General features: G+C 44.0%; 2 protein-coding genes across 2 annotated transcripts in view; one reads left to right on the forward strand and one right to left on the reverse strand.

Moving 5' to 3' along the window:
• POLR3E (RNA polymerase III subunit E) overlaps nucleotides 1-904 on the forward strand; it is a 28,604-nt gene extending 27,700 nt beyond the window's left edge. The window contains exon 19 of the mRNA XM_070955461.1: nucleotides 514-904. Within this exon, the coding sequence (XP_070811562.1) occupies nucleotides 514-579 (66 nt within the window). The 3' untranslated portion in view covers nucleotides 580-904. The remainder of the gene's footprint in view (nucleotides 1-513) is intronic.
• Nucleotides 905-5,330: 4,426 nt separating this feature from the next.
• On the reverse strand, nucleotides 5,331-17,739 carry CDR2 (cerebellar degeneration related protein 2). The gene is made up of 5 exons (XM_070955031.1): nucleotides 17,646-17,739; nucleotides 9,762-9,874; nucleotides 8,473-8,621; nucleotides 6,856-7,020; nucleotides 5,331-6,204 (listed from the first exon to the last, which is right to left on the reverse strand). Exons 1-5 carry the CDS (start codon nucleotides 17,722-17,724, stop codon nucleotides 5,331-5,333), a joined length of 1,380 nt encoding a protein of 459 aa, XP_070811132.1. The 5' UTR covers nucleotides 17,725-17,739.
• Between the last annotated feature and the right edge of the window lie 558 nt (nucleotides 17,740-18,297).

Genomic DNA, 18,297 nt, shown 5'->3' on the forward strand with positions numbered 1-18,297 from the left:
TTATGGCTGTGACTGTAACCTTGTTGCTGGTATCCTTACGATTTATATTGACTGTTTCCTAATATGATTCAATTGCTTATTTGTTTATTTATTTATTTATATTTCTATACCGCCTTTCTCCCGTAGGACTCAAGGTGGTGTACAGCCAAGAAAAATATAGATACACAAACATCATAAAATTGCTAATTAAAATTATTATTATAACATAGTTTGGCCCAATTAAATAGAACCTAAAATTAGATAACATTTTAAAAACATTCACATGTTCATATGTTTAGCCCTGCTTGTTGGAATATCAGGGTTTTGAGGGCACGTCGGAAAGCACGGAGATCATGACTATCATTAAGTGTTGCACCTTATGATTCTTGACGAATGTATCTTATCTTTTTATGTTGTTATGAGAGCATCTGCACCAAAGACAAATTTCTTGTGTGTCCAATCCCACTTGGCCAATAAAGAATTCTGTTCTATTCTATTCTAAACCTCTGATCAAGCTTCTTCCTTTTCCTGCAGGATTGTTGTGTAAGCCAAGGAGGCATGTGGTACCTCAAAGGGACAGTCCAGCAGCCAACCTCTTGACGATGGGACTCGCCTCAGTTGCATCTGGTTTCATCCCAGGATGGACAAAGAGAATGCAGAAGGATAGAATAGGAAAAAAAACAGCTCTCCCAGATGGAAGATCTACCAGTGACAGCCGTACTAGCTATTTGCAACGACGTCCAAACCACTAATCTTGAATGGACAGGGGAATCTGTACATCCCCCTAGCTTAATTTGGATCCCTAATATATCTATATTTCTCAATCTTACTTAGAAGGAACCACGAAATGAACAATCCTTAATATGGTGGCTGAACTGTTACGAAATCATGATCTGACGGTTCATTTTATAATGAATGCCAATAAATTTCGAGTTTGCAGGAGGAGATCTTTAGAGATTTTTATCTTTATGCGTTGCGGTCTCTTTTTCTCATCGCTGCACTGCCCGGCCTCTTGAGGTTTCTTTGTGTAACTGTGGGCACCTCTTGGACGGCATGGCATAGATTGGGGCTCGGTTGTGAGTGACATCAAACTGCCGGATCCAGACCAAAACTGCTAACTCGTTTTAAACTATCCTGTTTCCTTTTGAAAGCTGGCTTTGTTCAGATTTAACAATACAGGTCAGATCTCCGTTGCAGCTAAACCCACTCATATATTTTTTTCCCCCCCGTTTTTATTCTGTAATGAAGCAGGTGGAATTCTTGGCTTTGCACAGGTCGGGCAAAATGATACTTCAATGAAGCTGGCGTAGGGAGTGAAAATGTTGGCATATCAGGAAACAAGTAATCAGACACCCCCCCTTATAACCTGTTTCGCGAGTTGAAATGGAAGATTAGTGCCGTGTATTCTGAAGACGATGGAAACTATAGGTAAACCTCCATTTATGACCATAATTGAGCCCGCAATTATGGCCGTAAGTTGCGACCGTCATTAGGCAGGTGATGTCCTGGCTTTTTTTTTGCAATGGTGGTTAAACAAACCCTGTAGTTAACCTAGTTAACCGAACCCACTGTTTGCTATGGGACATTTGTTTGTTGGAAATGGCCCAAATTGTAGTTATGTGACTGCACAGGGCCTAGAGTTGTGATGGCGAAGCTATGGCATGCATGCCAGAGGTGGCACGCAGAATACTCCCTGGGTACACGTGCCATCGCCAGCTGTTCTGGTTTCTGGCATGCACATGCGCACCAACTGGTCTTTGCAGGCACTGGAGCACCAGAAACAGGCCAAAAAATCAAACCTGGAAAACTGCCTAAAAACAGTAAAAAAAATGGCCAAAAACCAGGCATGCGTTTGCCAGCCAGCTGGTTTTTGGGTTTCCGGCACTGGCAGGCATTTACGTGCATTCCAGTTTGGGCACTCGGTGCCGAAAATGTTCGCCATTAGTGGCCTAGGGGCCAGAACTTTGTCCAAGTCCTAACTTCGAACAGTCTCTAAATGAATGGTCATAAATCAAGGACTACCTGTATAGGAGTCTTTTAAAAAGGACTTTTAAATTGTCTTTTTGCAACGTGATCCTCCTTATTTTCAAACTAGAATGCAGCCATGGGACACCATAAAAATCTAGGTGATCCATTTGCACAGGAAGGAGACATTAATTTGTGTTATGTAGGCATATATGTAAATCAGCTCCTGCCCTTCCTTTAGGACGCCAGCTTTAAAACCAAAACCGCGCTCTAGTTTTTAAATTTGATTTACAGCGTGTGGCAATCAAGGGCATAAATCACATGTCTCAGTTTGGTAACTTTAGAATGCGTGAAATCGTTCACAGTCGCCGTAATTCATCAAAAACAAACACACAAACCTGGGAAATCACTTAACGACTTCCCCTCTCCCAGAGAAACTGTCCCATCTTTCAACTCCAAAGATCTACCAAAACAGCCAAGATTTAATAGCTTTATGGTACAGCGTAAGTATGGAGTGGTGTGGTGGCCTAGCTTGCTTCACAATCAGGAGGCTGTGAGTTCGATCCTAGGTAGAGGCAGATATTTCTCTCTCTCTGGGCACAACGAGAATATATCTGCTGGAAAAAAAACCCTCTGCATTGGGGACAGGAAGGGCATCTGCCAGTAAACACTGCTCCATTCAGTTGCCCAGACTCCACCCCACAAGGAATTATTTAAAAGAGGATGGTGGTGACGATAAGTATGGAGGACATTCAAATTTCCAGGGGCATCTTATTTCAAGGAAGGCAAACCACAATAAAAGATCTGCTTCCAAAATCCCATTGATGCCGTGACTTCAAGAAGCCCAAAGGTCACCCTTGAATTTTATCAGATGGGCTGAGGTGGTCCCAAACCATGAAGGACCTTCAAGAAGACAATGGGCATCAGAAGTCAACTAGTCTTCCATGGGTTCATTCAACCAGCATCCATAACTACTTGGACCTCTCTGTTCTCGGTGTGTCAACTGCAACTTCCAGATGTACTAAACGAGGAGCTGCACATGAAGGACACTGCAGAAGTCCAAATGAGTAAGGACAAAGGTGGAACCGTGAACAGGACTTCCCAACCCAGGAAAAATAAGTGATGCACCATCACCTCCTTCAGCAGGAGTTGTGAATGGAGGACACCTTCTCTTTATTAATACACATCTGTAGTCATAAACATTATTACACCCTTCTGCACCCTTCCTTTGGTTGATCGGAAGCGCATAAAATGCATCGACCAGTTTTATAGATGGCATTTATTCCCAGCGAGATTGGCCAAGATGTTTCCTAATAGCTCAACAAATTGTTGGAAATGCAGCCACCAACAAGGGACATGCTACCACATGTGGCGGACATGTCCCAAAGCCAGAGTGTATTGGTTAAAAATTAAAAAGTGGTTGGAGGAAATTATTGAACTAAAAATCGATATGAAACCAGAGCTGTTTCTTTTGGGTATTATAAAAGGAAAGATGAATAAAGAAATTCAGTATCTCACGCTCCATATAATCACCGCAGCCAGAATTACATTTGCCCAAAATTGGAAACAACACACTCCATCAAACACAATGATTATAAAAATGGTGCTAGAATACGCAGAAATGGACAAATTAACGATGGAATTAAGAGACAGAGAAGAAACAGTATACTATGAGACATGGAATAGGTGATCTAACTGGCTGGAAAAGAAGTCTAAAATTAATGCATAGTGAATGTTAAGAGAAGATAATATAATGAAAAAATATATATTTAGTGTGTAGTAGATATGTATATATTGTATATATTATATAAATAAGTACTTATGAAATAAGAATATACATGTACACAATAAGCCGAAGGATAAATTGGAATTAAGAAAAAATTCCGATTACGGAAAGCTGTAAAAGTGTGATTTTAAAGGTGAAAAATGTTGAATATTTTTTTTAAAAAAATGCACCCACCAGAAACCAGCACAAACTTCATTGTAGAAAGGATTTATTTGCCCTTAATTGCAAAACACCCAATAAGACCAAACAAACTGGTAGTAAGTGGAAATACACCATGTGGCAGAGTTGAGTTTCCACCTGGAATCTCGTAATCGAAGGAGAACAAGCCACCCTCAATAGATAAGGCAGGTGAATTTGTAACAGCAGCCAAGAGTTTAAAACTGCAATTGTGTTGTTTTTTTACTTCTTGCAGGCAGCTCAAGTTGTTCTTTTTAAATTAGGAATGCAATATGAAACAGATCCCTTTTCTTTGGAAAAAAAAAAAATAACAAGTCACCTTTTGTGACACTGATTGGCAACTGACCTATTGAATTTTTCTTAAAAACGTGGAACTAAAGGGAAGGGACTTTAAATTCTCCACTTCTGTTCCCAAGCGTTTCTTCCAACAAAAAATAGTAAAATGCTTGCTCTAAAACTACAGAGTTATTGGACTTTGCAACAGATGCGAGTTTCTGCAGGAAAGGATGTAATATGATCACAGCATATATTAAACATTTGGCCCGTTCTACATACAGCGTATTTGCTGGTGTGATCATAGTGACTTTGTGGCTTAAGCTGCTCTAAATCCTTCCCAATTTAGCCTCGAGTTGGCTGTGTGGTAGACCATTTCCAGAATATCAAATCCTTGAAAACACGCTGGAAGGATTTAAGTTAAAGTGAAATAGGGGACTCTCTTGTTTTTTATTTTGCTCTATGCTAATCAGTTTACCTTTTATATGGAGGCTGTTTTGTAATATTCAGTCTTCTAATGCAGCGGAAGGTTGACGCACCAGGAGTTTTATCAGCCAAATTATACTCTCCAATATATATATTATATTCGAATCCTTGAATTCATTTTTTTGTTTGTTTAAATGAGAGGCCACGCTGGATTTTAAAATAAGACAATGGCATCCCAGCATATCAAATAGTGACAGATCTATAAAATTCCCTCACTTAAGGAATGTCAGAGTGCACAATGTTTGCTTGCAGTTGTACATGACAATGGCACACTACCAAAAATCTATATTTTGGTTTTCAACCCCAGGAAGTGTCTTTAAGTTCAGAAGAATTGTTATTGTGCATAATAACTCTGTGGTTTTCATTTCTATAACGCGTCAGGTTTTTTTCCAGCAGAACTAGAATTGTTAATTTGGAGTTGCGTAATAAAATTAATTTGCGAACTGGTTGTCAAAGATTTTGCCCTCCAGAGAGAACTTGGTTCAGGGCGAGACGGAATCAACCGGATTCCAACTCGGTAAAACTAACCAAATGGATCCAACCCATTTTACAGAAAATCTGCCAATCCTGAGCCAAACTTACATCTTTTGTTCCCTAAGAAACATTAAAAGGATAACATCATGAAAAAAAAAATATTATTATTTTTGATCCCCGCCATACTTTTTTAAGGACATTGAGAAGAGAAAGACTTATATTTTGCCCGATGTTCATCAATTTCCTTTTTAGTTTCTTCGATACGACTAAAGATCTCCTTGAAGAGAAGTTTATATTCAGGAGAAGCGTTGGGAGAGAAGTTGGCTGAATCAGCAGTCGGGGAACGGGGCTCCCTAAGACCCCCCTGCAGGGGTACACACCCACCACGGACATCTTTGGGACGCTGTTTTGAGGTCTGCACGGCCTTGTGGTCCAGCAATTCTTTGTCCGTTTGACACTTCTGCAGAAGTTCTTCGTATTTGACCTTCAAGGCGTTGTATTGGGCGTCAACCTCGTTGAGTAGAGAGACGCCCCGTTGCTTGACGGCTTCTGCCCTCCTGATGCAGGTCTCTTCGTGGCCTTTGAAGAGGTCCTCGCCCGCCCCACTGCTGAGCAAGCTCTCGCTGGTGCTTCTTTTGAGGGATCTCTTCTCAAGTTCAGGAAGGATGAAGGACATCCCGTCCCAAGGACCGTGGCTGAGTTCTTTTTCTAAGGGGTCTTTGAGAGAAATGAAAAAAGATTCGGGGGGAAGTTGCTCCATCCTATTCGGACAGGGGCTTCCAGAATTAAAGAGCTGCTTCATTTCAGCCACTTCTGTCTCCAGTTCCTCGGCTCTCGCCTGGTACAGATGGATATCCACCAGCCGTTGCTCCAGATCTGTGTTTTCCTTCAGCAGAAAACTGTACTCTTCCTCCATAGACAATCTCTTTTCTTTCTCCACATTGAGCTGAGTTTGCAAGAGAGTTACGGCCTTCTTCAAATTCTGGTTTTCCTCTTCTACGGGACTTAGTTGACTATCCATTGATATAATCTTTTCTGCAAATATATGATCATAGACAAAATACCTAGGTGTAACACAGAAAGAGAGAAGGAAAATGCTTAGCATGTTTTGCCCGATAAATCTCATTCCCATTGCATATGAAACCATCAATTGCATGGATACATCACATCGGGAAGAAATCCCCCCAAAGTAAAAGACTTGGGTGCATTTATTTAAACCTGGAATATTAGTTAAGCATTTTAAATATCAATTTTCACCCAGTTCCAAACACTGTTTACCAAATCCGCTCCAGCACTCTTCTTAGATGTTAAGCTGTCTCTGGCTCTGTGGCAGCCATCTTAGGCTGCCTCTTCTCCTCGCCGTGGCATAGAGGGAAGAAAAAGTTCTGGAGTTCTGCAGGAGAGTTGCGCTCTCACCTACAACCTCACAGGACGCCCCTCCTTAGCTTCGCCACCTCTCCAAGGCGGTTTTGGCTCCTTTCGGAGCCCACAAAGAGGGAGAAGCCAGCACAGGGACAGAGAGTTCTGTTCCCTTGCGACTGGTATCGCCATGACATCACTTCCAGTTCTAAACATCAATTTTCAATCAAAACACGCTATGGCGTCCTCCTTATATGAAAATAAACCATTGGGAATTTTTGGCGGGAACGTGGCATGCGATCCGTATTAATTTTTCAATGTCTTCCACATTGTGACTTGGTGAGTTTGCTACTTACTTGCGGAGATCGTACAGTTCTTTCAGGCATGGAAAACTCTGGACCGATTTGGGCTGCTCGGGTCTTTCGTAATTTACGTGGCTTTGCCCAGAGGTCTTCAACTCTTCCACCTGCCTCTGCAGTTCATCGATGTGAGTCTGGAGGTTCTCAATGGTCTCCGTGAGACTAAAAGGAAAGTTTAGAAAGCACATGAACCAACATGGATAGAGCTGTCAAACTCCTTCAGGTATCTGAGAAGATTGCACCTGCTCGAAGTACAGTTTGATGTTCTCCTGACTTGGACCCCTGAAAGTACAGTTTGATGTTCTCCTGACTTGGACCCCTCAAAGTACAGTTTGATGTTCTCCTGACTTGGACCCCTCAAAGTACAGTTTGATGTTCTCCTGACTTGGACCCCTCAAAGTACAGTTTGATGTTCTCCTGACTTGGACCCCTCAAAGTACAGTTTGATGTTCTCCTGACTTGGACCCCTCAAAGTACAGTTTGATGTTCCCCTGACTTGGACCTCTCAAAAGTATAGTTTGATATTCTCCTGACTTAGTCCTCCTTCTCCCACAGCCACCAGCTAACAAAAGGGGTCCTGTGAACATCACATCTCCATGTTCAAGAGAAAGACAGTCTTTTTTAAAAAAAATAAAAAATCAGGTTCCAGATTGGAAGATTCAGAAGAATTAGCGCCAAAGTAAGCAAGATACGGACATTTCTCCTTAATTTTAATGAACTTTTGGGAGCAGATTGGGTATGAGTAAAAAGCAACACTACTCTGCTAGCCCCTTTTCTGAACTACAGGCAGTCCTTCACATATGACCACAATGAAACCAGAATTTCTGCTGCACTTGTGTTAAGTGCATTGCGGCCAATTTTCTTTTTTTTTTTTGGCCATTGTCGTTGAATGAATTGGTGCAGTTAAGTGAATCACATGTTAATTAATGTAATCCACCTTTCCTCATTGACGTTGCCTGTTCCGATCCCTGGGAAGGTCGCAAACGGCGATCACGTGATCCAAAGACACTGCAACCGCTGGGCACGCATGCCAGTTGCGAAGCGCGTGGGTTTTGAATCACGTGACCGCAAGGATCCTGCAAAGGTCGTAAGAGTGAAAAACAGCCATAAAACAGCCTTTTTAAAAAATAGAATAGACTAGAATAGAATACTTTTTATCGGTCATTTTCAGTGCCCTTGTGACTTTGATCGAATGGCTGTTAAGTTGAAAAGTACCCTCAGTGTTGCAAAATTTATAAAGCACGGAACCTTTTGCAATCTGCAGTTGATGGATCTGATAAACTCATCACACGGCATTGCTATCGGATTCGTTTTTCGTCCTGCATCGGATGAAGTTGCCGCAGCTCACGAAAAACTTAGGCCTCCTAACACAATTTCTTACTCAGAAAAAGGGCCTCCGGACTCCCCCAGATTTTCAGGGGTGGGGTGGGGTGGAGAAAAGGAGCGGGGGGGCGGGGAGGAGGAGGAAGCATGCCAGCCTACAATCCATTCCACCACTCAAAGGTCCTGTTTAGATAATCCTCTGATAAAATCGGACAAGGTCCGTTACGAATCGATTTATAATAACCTGGCAGATAAGGGGAAATTTATCCTGCCAGCAGCCAACTTAATTACCTTCCTATCTTTTGCTGGGAGGCCCTGCTGTCGGCAACCAGTTTTTGATTAGTATCTTCTAGTTCTCTCGCCGTGACGTCCAGTTGCTCGTAAACTTTGGCGTGCTGATCGTTCATTTGACGTAGAAGATCCACCTGCTTGGTAAGATACTGCAGAACGAAAACAAAATTACAATTATTAAACCAGCTTCTCCGCAGTGACTTTCATCATTTCAAACACGGAGCGTTGTCTTAATGTTAGGACTTGGGACATCATCATCCTCTTTTAACGACTCCATAATCCCTTGCGGGATGGAGTCTGGGCAACTGAATGGAGCTGGCCAGATGCCCTTCCTCTCGCCAATGCGGAGTATTTTTCAGCAGATATATTCTCAGTGTGTCCCGAGAGAGAGAAATATCTGCTTCTACCTAGGATCGAACTCACAGCCTACTGATTGTGAGGCGAAAGCTCCACCTCCTCACCACTCAATTTTAGGAGTCGTGGATATGTTCTGGGAAAATGGCATGCTGAAACGAAAAATAAAAGGACTGGAACAAAAATGAACGAATTGTTGAGGCATCCATCAAAGAGTTTTGGAAGTGTTTCAAATGTTATTTGTCCTCCCTTTTTCTGCTGCCTGTAAATCACTTAAGAAATCAGATTGTTTGAAGCTACAGTGAAAGTCACTTCCTAAATCTAGAACGGACAGTATTTAGTCATGGCTGAAATTAAGCTTTCGTTGACCAATTATACAACCATACAATAGTGGCCAAAATTGTGGAAACCTTTTGGGAAAAGCGTATTTTTGAGGTTTGATGGCTAATAACACCACTTTTCTTTTTGAAATTTCAATATAATCCTATTCCACTGCTGGAATGGCCTGGGAATAGCCCAGACCTCAACCCAATTGAAAATCTATGGAGCCGACTAAAGAAAATGGTTAGTCAGAAGCGACCCAGCAATAAAACCCAGTTAATAGAAGCCATCCTTCAATCTTGGTTTCACATTAGAACAGCTGCAGAACTAAAAGACTTGGTTCACTCCATGGGAAGACATTGTAAGGCCATCATTCATGCTAATGTGAATTTCGTTGTATGGGTATATTGTGTATACTCCTGGGAGGCGCGGGGTGGGCTGGGCCAGTCAGGAGTGGGATTTGGGGGTTCTCCGAACCGCACAGAATCTTAGCTAGAGGTACTTCAGAACCCCTGCAAATTCCCACCAGCCCACCCCTGCGTCTACATCGTAACAGCAAACATGCAGAGTTGAAGGGGTACATAATTCAATTTTATAGGGCAGTCTTCAGTCACCTCTATTTCCTGCAGTTGCTCCTGATTGTTGGAATACATCTGCTGTAGAGAGGACTCCAATTCCGTGTTTCGGTCCAAAAGGGTCTTTCCCAGTTCAGCAGCCAGATGAAGATCTACAACAAATTGTGGGTATGACTTTAATCTAATTGCACCACCTTATTTTAAGGTAGCGTCTAGGCATTACAATCAAGTACGGTATCATTTCTAAAGGAATAAAGGTTTGCTTCATTCGTGGAGATTAATGGCACATTTTAGAATCTCCATAGTGGTTTTTTTTTGGGGGGGGGGGGTAATAGTTATCAAAGTTGCTTTACAATAGAATAGAATTCTTTAGAATAGAATTTATTATCTAAAGCTTAATCTATGCTTCTTATTTTGCCCTTCAGCATCTCACTGAAATGTGAAAAGGTGCAGAGTTAGTGAAGTCCTTTCAGGATAAGAGTTTGAAAACAGATGCATCAGATAATTCTATTTTTCACCCATTTTATTTATTTTATTTTATTTTTTGTATTCAATTAACCAAACTACAACGACATAGAATTAACAGCCACAAAAGAAGGAAACGAACAAGATAACATTTTTACTGCGTGGCCCTTATAACACACGGTTTCAAAACAGTGCTTTTGTTCCTTGCCTAAAATGTTTGGTGTTAAAATGCTGGCTTGGTCCCAGGGAATGCAAGTTATTTTTAAACAGGCCAACTTTGCTAGTATTAAGTTGGTACAAGTTTCATCATGCAAAGAATTGGCAGATTGCAAAAAAAAAAAAAAAAAGGGTGCTAAGACTTAAGGACCTTAAAATCTTTTCCCATTACCTGTATAACATGCAAAAGAACTTTTGCTGTTAGCAATATTTCGGCTGACCGGCTGACCGAAATTCATTCAAAAGGTTGTCATGTTGACAATTAGCACAACAGAATGACAATCTCTGGGGGGAAACTAAACACCTCAACACATCTTTGTGTTTAATTTTAAGATCTCCATTTGCTCCATTTGCTTTTGGTTAAACTTTTGCACTTACATTTTTTTGCAAGTTAAATGTTTTGGAAAGAAGCTACAAAAACTGCTACAACTTTGACAATTTGAAATAGAGGGGAAAAAATATACGTTGACTGGAAACCAAACAAGAGACATCAAACCTTGAAACACCCTGATGCATTGTAATTTTTTTTTTTTAATTTGATTTATATGCCGCCCTTCTCCGGGGACTCAGGGCGGCTTACAATGTGCTAAGCAAAAGCCTTCATCCTTTTTGTATATTTATACAAAGTCAACTTATTGCCCCCACAAACTGGGTCCTCAATTTACCTACCTTAGAAAGGATGGAAGGCTGAGTCAACCTTGAGCCTGGTGAGATTCGAACTTACAGTAATTGCAGACAGCTGGTGTTAATCACAATGCTATCAGTCTGCTGAGCCACCAGGCCCTTTTATCGCACTTATTGGTGTAAAAATTATAGGAAATATATTTGGGCTTCATAAAATGTCCTCAAAGGACAATTTCTCTTCTTCGGTGACTACAAGCTTGATCTCAGAAGTACCGTAAAACGATCACGGATGCTTTTTTGCCAAACGTTCGAGCCAGAATTTAGGTTGTAATCTTTTCTAACAATCGGCAGAATTGTCAGGAACACAGGTGCCCAGGCTTAATAGTTCAAAGATCATTGCTGGCGTACCCAATAACTTCCACGCTATTATTATATTCTATGATCGGTCTCGAGCAACATTCAAAGTTCATAAGCTACATTTCCCCCCCCCCCACCCCATCAAATTATCAAAGTAAGGACAGGCAGTCTTCAAATTACAACAATTCGTTTAGTAACCGTTCAGCGTTACAGGGCAGGGGCAGTGAAAAAAGATGTGTCCTCACACACATGTGACAGCATCAGGGGTGAAATCCAGCAGGTTCTGAGAGGTTCTGGAGAACCGGTAGTGGAAATTTTGAGCAGTTCAAAGAACCGGTAGCGGAAATTTTGAGTAGTTTGGAGAACCGGCAAATACCACCTCTGGCTGGCCCCAGAGTGGGGTGGGAATGGGGATTTTGCAGTATTCTTCCCCTGGAGTGGGGTGGGAATGGAGATTTTGCAGTATCCTTCCCCTGCCATGTCCACCAAGCCACGCCCACAGAACCGGTAGTAAAAAAAAAATTGGATTTCACCACTGAACAGCATCCCCATGGTCACGCAATTAACATTTGGGTGCTCATGAACAGGCATGTGTTTGCAATCCCGTTGTGATCTTCACGTCGACTTCCCACAAGCAAAGTCAAAGAGAGAAGCCCAATTTACTTAACGGCTGCAGGATTCAGTTAATTGTAGAGATTCGCTTAGCAACCGTGGCCAAAAAACGATTGTAAAATTGGGTGCAATTCATTTAATAATGCCTTGCTTAGCGATGGCAATTCTGGCCATAAGTTGAGAACTGTATTTGATGAGAGATCCCTTTCCCCAACGTAATTCTCCTCCAGATGTATTCAACTTCTAAATTTACTATGGGAGTCAAGAGCTCCGTACTACGCAGATACACCTGGTAGCAGAAATCTATTTTCCCAGGTTCTCTTCAACATTACGCATCATTTCATAGCTACTTTTCCAATTCCAGTGATGCTTTGATAGAATCTTTGATCATTCATTGCAAAGCCATGGAAAAGTCCATTTTTTACTACTACAAAAAACAATCCACCTGCGTACTCCAAAATATACTACAGACCGAAGTTGTGTATCTCTCTTCCAACACATTGCTTGTGCTAAAGTCCTAGGTTTTTCGGATGAAGCATTTCCTACGGAGAATATTGAAGCTAAATTAGCTGCATGTCTTAGTAATGTTACCAGAACCTATCAATTTTAAGGCGAATTGAAGTTCAATTGAAGGTACTCAGCAAAATTATATGGTAATCTTGAGTGGATAACTAGCAAAGGAATTCATCTTCTCATTATCGTACGATGTCTGCAGCTTGGAGGTCGGAAAGCATGAAGCAAGAAATTCTGAAATTTAAAAGACATTCAGAAATACAACTGCCTTCCTTCTTTCCCTACCGACAGTCCTTGACTTCCGACTACAATTGGGCCTAAAATTTCTGTGGTAAAGCGAGACGTTTGTTGAGAGAATTTTGCATGATTTTACGACCTTCCTTGCCACCGTTGCTAAGCGAGCGACACGCCGTTAAGTGAATCTGGCTTCCCTTTTGACTTTGCTTGTCAGAAGGCCGCAAAAGTTGGATCACACATAGCACACACACCAGGATACTGCAACGGTCATAAATATGAGTCAGTTGCCAGGCGTCTGAATTTTGATTTTGTAACCATGGGGATGCTGCAATGGTCGTAAGTGTGAAAATTAGCCATGAGTCATTTTTTTTACTGCTGTTGCAACTTTGGTCACTAAATGAACTATTGTAAGTCGAGGATTACCTGTACTGCACGAGAAATAATCAGTCTGAGATATCTTGTAAAGCCATAATATTAGAATATGGCCTGCCACCATTCTGGAAAATTAATCATAAATGCGACAGTCCAATATTAAATAACATGAACAGCCTGGAACAATTAGGCGAAAGTTCAGAGAACAATAAAAGAAAATAGGTTTGCAATGTTGATTGTTGTGAAGGAAACAGTGTGCATGATTGATAAATTTCTAGCTCTCAGGTAATATAATCTTGTAATTGAGTATGCAATTTAGATGTTGCAACCGATGCAATATTTCTAACCTGCCATTTTAAGCAACAACAATAGTCCAAATTATTTATGATTAATTTTTCTTTTTTTAAAAAAAAGATATGCCTTTTCCACGCTTTGAAACTGACCTAAACCTGATTTAAAATGACAGTATGTGACAACAGCTGCATTTTCATTGCATCCAAAGCCAAGAAATCAGGGCTTGTGATTCATAATTTAAAAACCCGGTACCGTACAACAATTTGGAGAATAAGAATCTTGAATTAAATGAAAATATGTCTCGGATATTGCATCATCGATCAAGAGTCAGGAAAAGGGAAAAGTTTGAGCCCCGTTTGAAGAAAGTCCTTTGCGTACAGCATTTCATAAAACAATGTATGATCTCAAATTAAAGCTATGCCTTTTTAAACGGCAGGCTTTTAGAAATGCTAAAAGTGAAGGAGAGAGGTTTCCAGATCAGCTTTACATCTTTGAAAGACAGGTACAGAATATTTCCCTTCCAAAACATTTCAATATTTTTTCCAACATCCAAAAGTAGACAGACGCCTGATAAATACAGAAAGGCAAAAATGTAATTTTTTTTGGACTTTAAACGGAACTAAATACAGAGCAGAGGTACCAGTATCGTAATAAAATCACTTTATTTTCTTTATCTGCACAAAACGTGTCTCTGGACTTCACACCCAAATCCCGTCTACACTGTACGCACCATCGGAGCACCTTGGCAATTTTATGGCACATCCAAACAAAGTCATTTGGAAAGGTCTAAATTCTAGAGAAAATCCACCCACCCACCCCAATCCTACGGAACATCAGATAACCCTCATTGCAAATTTAAAAACAGTAGTAAGACATGTCTATGGAGATTCTCAATCATCCAGGTCATGGTTGAAGAACAGAAATGAAGAAGCTTCTTGGATGAGAAGCGAAACGTTTTCACGGGGGAAAAAACCCCAAGAAAGTCCAGTAATAAGGCATCTTTATTTATTTTTATTTATTTTTTTTGCATTGCTTATTTGTAATCAACCTAGATTCAGAATCTAGACTCACCCTAAAGTCAAATTCTCTTTGCGTATCTGCGCTAAACTGTGGGAATATCCCCCAAAAGTTAAAAGTTCATTGATCTGCAGCTTTCCCAGAAGCCTAACCTTTTCTTTCGGAGGGTTTAGCTCTATTACTCCCAAGCAAGGAGTAAGTACTCTGATTGAACTCAAGGATTTAGTTTCCAAATTAAACACAGCAAGGAATCAGGCTTAGCATCTTTAATTGCATTTAAAAGTCTTTCCTTAGGCTTTCGAAGAACGTTGTCTTCAAGGGCAGTGTTTTTTCAACCTCAGCAACTTTTTAAGAGGGTTGGAATTTAATTCCCAGAATTCCTCAGCCAGCAGGCTGGCTGGGGAATTCTGGGAGTTGAAGTCCACACGTTTTTAAAGTTGTTGAGGTCTAGCGTCTTTTGCCCACATTTATTTATGCTTTCTAAAGCCCCATTTCTTTTCCTGAGCGCTTTCTATTCTTCCCCAGCCTCCCTTCCCACTCCCTCGTTCTCCACCAAGTTCACATCCATCATTTCTTCTTAAAGGGGCTTCCCAGCTAGGCCCCTCCTCTATTCATTGTCCTCCTCCCCCCCCACCTCTCTTGCTTTCGGGGCCCCCTCCCTGCCATTCTCCTTTTGACTCTTTCAGCTCTTTCAAGGTTCGCATTTCCCCCTTTATGCGTGGTGAAATGCCTTTTTATAAGGCGGAGGTGCCATTTGGTTCCCCTTGGAGCGTTATTCTGGTGGGAATAATACAGCAGGGGATGGGGGTGGAGGAACAAAGCAGGGCAAGACAGATGTGGAAGGAAGGAAGGAAGAAAGGAAGGAAGAGAGAAGGGTGACGGAGGGAAGAAAGGAAGGTGGGGAGGAAAAAGGAAGGAGAAGGGTGATAGAAGAAAGGAAGGAAGGGGAGAAGGGTGACTGACAGAGGGAAGAAAGAAAGGAGAGAAAGAAGAAGGAAGGAGAAGGGTGACTGACAGAGGGAAGAAAGAAAGGAAGGGGAGAAGGGTAAGGGAAGAAAGGAAGGTGGGGAGGAAGGAAGGAGAAGGGTGATAGAAGAAAGGAAGGAAGGGGAGAAGGGTGACTGACAGAGAGAAGAAAGGAAGGAGAGAAGGGTGACCGAGGGAAGAAAGGAAGGTGAGAAAGAAGAAGGAAGGAGAAGGGTGACTGACAGAGGGAAGAAAGAAAGGAAGGGGAGAAGGGTGACGGAGGGAAGAAAGGAAGGTGGGGAGGAAGAAGGAAGGAGAAGGGTGATAGAAGAAAGGAAGGAAGGGGAGAAGGGTGACTGACAGGGAAGAAAGGAAGGAGAGAAGGGTGACAGAGGAAAGAAAGGAAGGTGAGAAGGAAGAAGAAGGGTGACTGACAGAGGGAAGAAAGAAAGGAAGGGGAGAAGGGTGAGAGGAAAGAAAGGAAAGGAGAGAAGGAAGGGGAGAAGGGTGACTGACGAAGGGAAGAAAGAAAGGTGAGAAAGAAGAAGGAAACGGGGAAGGGTGATGGAAGGAAGAAAGGAAGACTCCGGCTGGGGATGATGGAATTCCTTTCAGCAGAAAGGGAGGGAGGTGGGTAAGGGCAGGTGGGCAAAATTAAAACAACAAAAGACGAGGGAGGGAGGGAAGGAGGGAGGGGAGGCTGCTCGCACAGGTGAGCAGGAAGAATTAAAAAGAAAAAGCCATTGTCCTAAGGAAGGATGGAGGGATGGAAGGGGGCGAGAAACCCCCACTCAATTAAGGAGGCGAAGGGGTGACCCCTACCAGCCTTGACCCATGCTACAGCTACCCAACCCATCCAGCCGGGGAGGATGGGGACTAGAGTAGAGAGGAGGCAGGGAACTCTCTGCAGCTGGAATCCTCCCCACACCCACACCCTCCCCTCTGGATTAGCCAGGGGATGATGGGAGCGGGGTCCCTCGGCTGGAGGAGCGCGCTGGGGATGATGGGGAGCCTTCCCACGCAAGATAACAGGGAGAATAGGTGTTGGGAGCTCCACTCTACACCCTTCCCTCCCCCTCCCCCAAGACTAGAGGATGTTGGCTAGAAGGTAGAGTTGCATTGGGTGGGGACAATGGGGAGTGTAGTCTGAAGCTTGAACTTCAAGCGCAGGGAGAGAAATGGGAAGGGGGAGGATAATAGGCACTGGAGTTCCAAACCCTCCAAGCCCTTGCCACAGAGGATGGTGGGGTTGGGTTAGTCGGGGACAATAGGAAGCGGAGTCCAGGACTTGCGCTCAGCAAGGAGAAGAGATGGGAAGGGGAGGATAAGAAGCTCAGGTGTCCCCGTCCCCCTCAGCCACAGAGGACCCAGCTAGAAGGTGGGACTGTGTCGGTTGGGGATAATAGGGAGTGTAGTCCAGGGCTTGAACTCAGCGAGGACAGGAGATGGGAAGGGGGAGGATAATAGGCGCTGGAGTCCTTCCTCCCCCCAAGCCAAAGAGAAGATTGGCTAGAAGGTGGGGTTGGGCTGGTTGGGGATAATAGGGAGTGTAGTCCAGGGCTTGAGCTCAGCAAGGAGATGGAAAGGATGTTGGCTAAAAACTGCATCGGCTGGGGATAAGGGAGTGTGTAGTCCAGGGCTTGAACTCAGCGCGGAGATGGGAAGGGGGAGGATAATAGGCCCTGGAGTTCCTCCACCCAAAGAGAAGATTGGCTAGAAGGTGAGGTTGCGCTGGTTGGGGATAATAGGGAGTGTAGTCCAGGGCTTGAGCTCAGCAAGGAGAGAAGATGGAAAGGATGTCGGCTGGGGATAAGGGAGAGTGCAGTCCAGGGCTTGAATTCAACGAGGAGATGGGAAGGGGGAGGATAATAGGCGCTGGAGTCCGTCCGTCCCCCACCCACCCAAAGAGAACATTGGCTAGAAGGGGAGGTTGGGGATAATGGGGAGTGTAGTCCAGGGCTTGAACTCAGCGAGGAGATGGGAAGGGGGAGGATAATAGGCGCTGGAGTCACTCCACCCAAACATTGGCTAGAAGGTGGGGTTGGGCTGGTTGGGGATAATGGGGAGTGTAGTCCAGGGCTTGAACTCAGCAAGGAGAGGAGACGCGGGAGGATGATAATAAGAGCGTCGGAGTTCCAACCCCACCAAGCCAAAGAGATATTGGGGGGGTGGGGGGGGGAAGGCTGCGTCGGCTGGGGATAATGGGGAGTGTAGTCCAAGGGAGAAGAAGCCGTCCGCCCGTCCGCTCACCTTGCTGCAGGTCCTGCTGGTCGTACCACGGCTCATCCTCTCGGATCTCGAACTCCTCCACCAGGCTGTCGGTGAGCATCTCGGCGCCGCCGCCGCCGCCGCCTCCGCCGCCGCTCACCGTCCCTGCGGGCGCCGGGCTGAGCGCTGCCTTTAAAGCCGCTCCCGAGTTCCTCCGAGCGTCTCCGGACTCTCCCGAACGCCCCGCCCCGCCCCTCCCGGAGGGCTCAGGGGGCGTGTCCATGAGGCCGGAGAGGCAACGTGGCAAAGGACGCCCGGCGCGATTCAAAACCAGGAACCCACGCCGGCAGTAGCCAATGAGCGCGCTTTCTTCGCCGGGCGCTCCCGGACGCTCCGGCCAATGGCGAGCAGAGGGGCTCCGCCGCCGGCCAATGGCAAGCGATTTGAGAGGAGTCGTGGGGGTGGGTGGGAACGACGACGACAAGACCCGCCCTCCGAGCTTTTCTGCGCTGCCCGAGGCTGAAGTGTGGGGGGTCAGTGTGGCGTCGGCGGGGGGGGGGGGTCGCGCCGTTGCTAGGCGGTCGCCGTTGCTAGGGGTCGGTTGCTAAGGGGAACGAATGGCGTCCCGGTGACCGAGGGCCCTTCGGGGGTCCTGTGAAAGAAGTTGCGGAGTGGACGTGGGGAGGGTGACGGG

This window comes from Pituophis catenifer, unplaced genomic scaffold, assembly GCF_029215685.1.
Source record: "Pituophis catenifer annectens isolate HBS135680 unplaced genomic scaffold, rPitCat1.0.hap2 SCAF_16, whole genome shotgun sequence".
Classification (NCBI taxonomy): Eukaryota; Metazoa; Chordata; class Lepidosauria; order Squamata; family Colubridae; genus Pituophis; species Pituophis catenifer.

Bases quoted from the DNA above. Each gene is read 5' to 3' on its own strand.
- CDR2 (XM_070955031.1), bottom strand. From the start codon at position 17,724: ATGCTCACCGACAGCCTGGTGGAGGAGTTCGAGATCCGAGAGGATGAG. The intron at 9,875-17,645 runs GTGAGCGGACGG...AATTTGTTGTAG, and splicing joins CCAGCAGGACCTGCAGCAAG to ATCTTCATCTGGCTGCTGAA. The intron at 8,622-9,761 runs GTGACTGAAGAC...TTCGTTCTGCAG, and splicing joins AGCAACTGCAGGAAATAGAG to TATCTTACCAAGCAGGTGGA.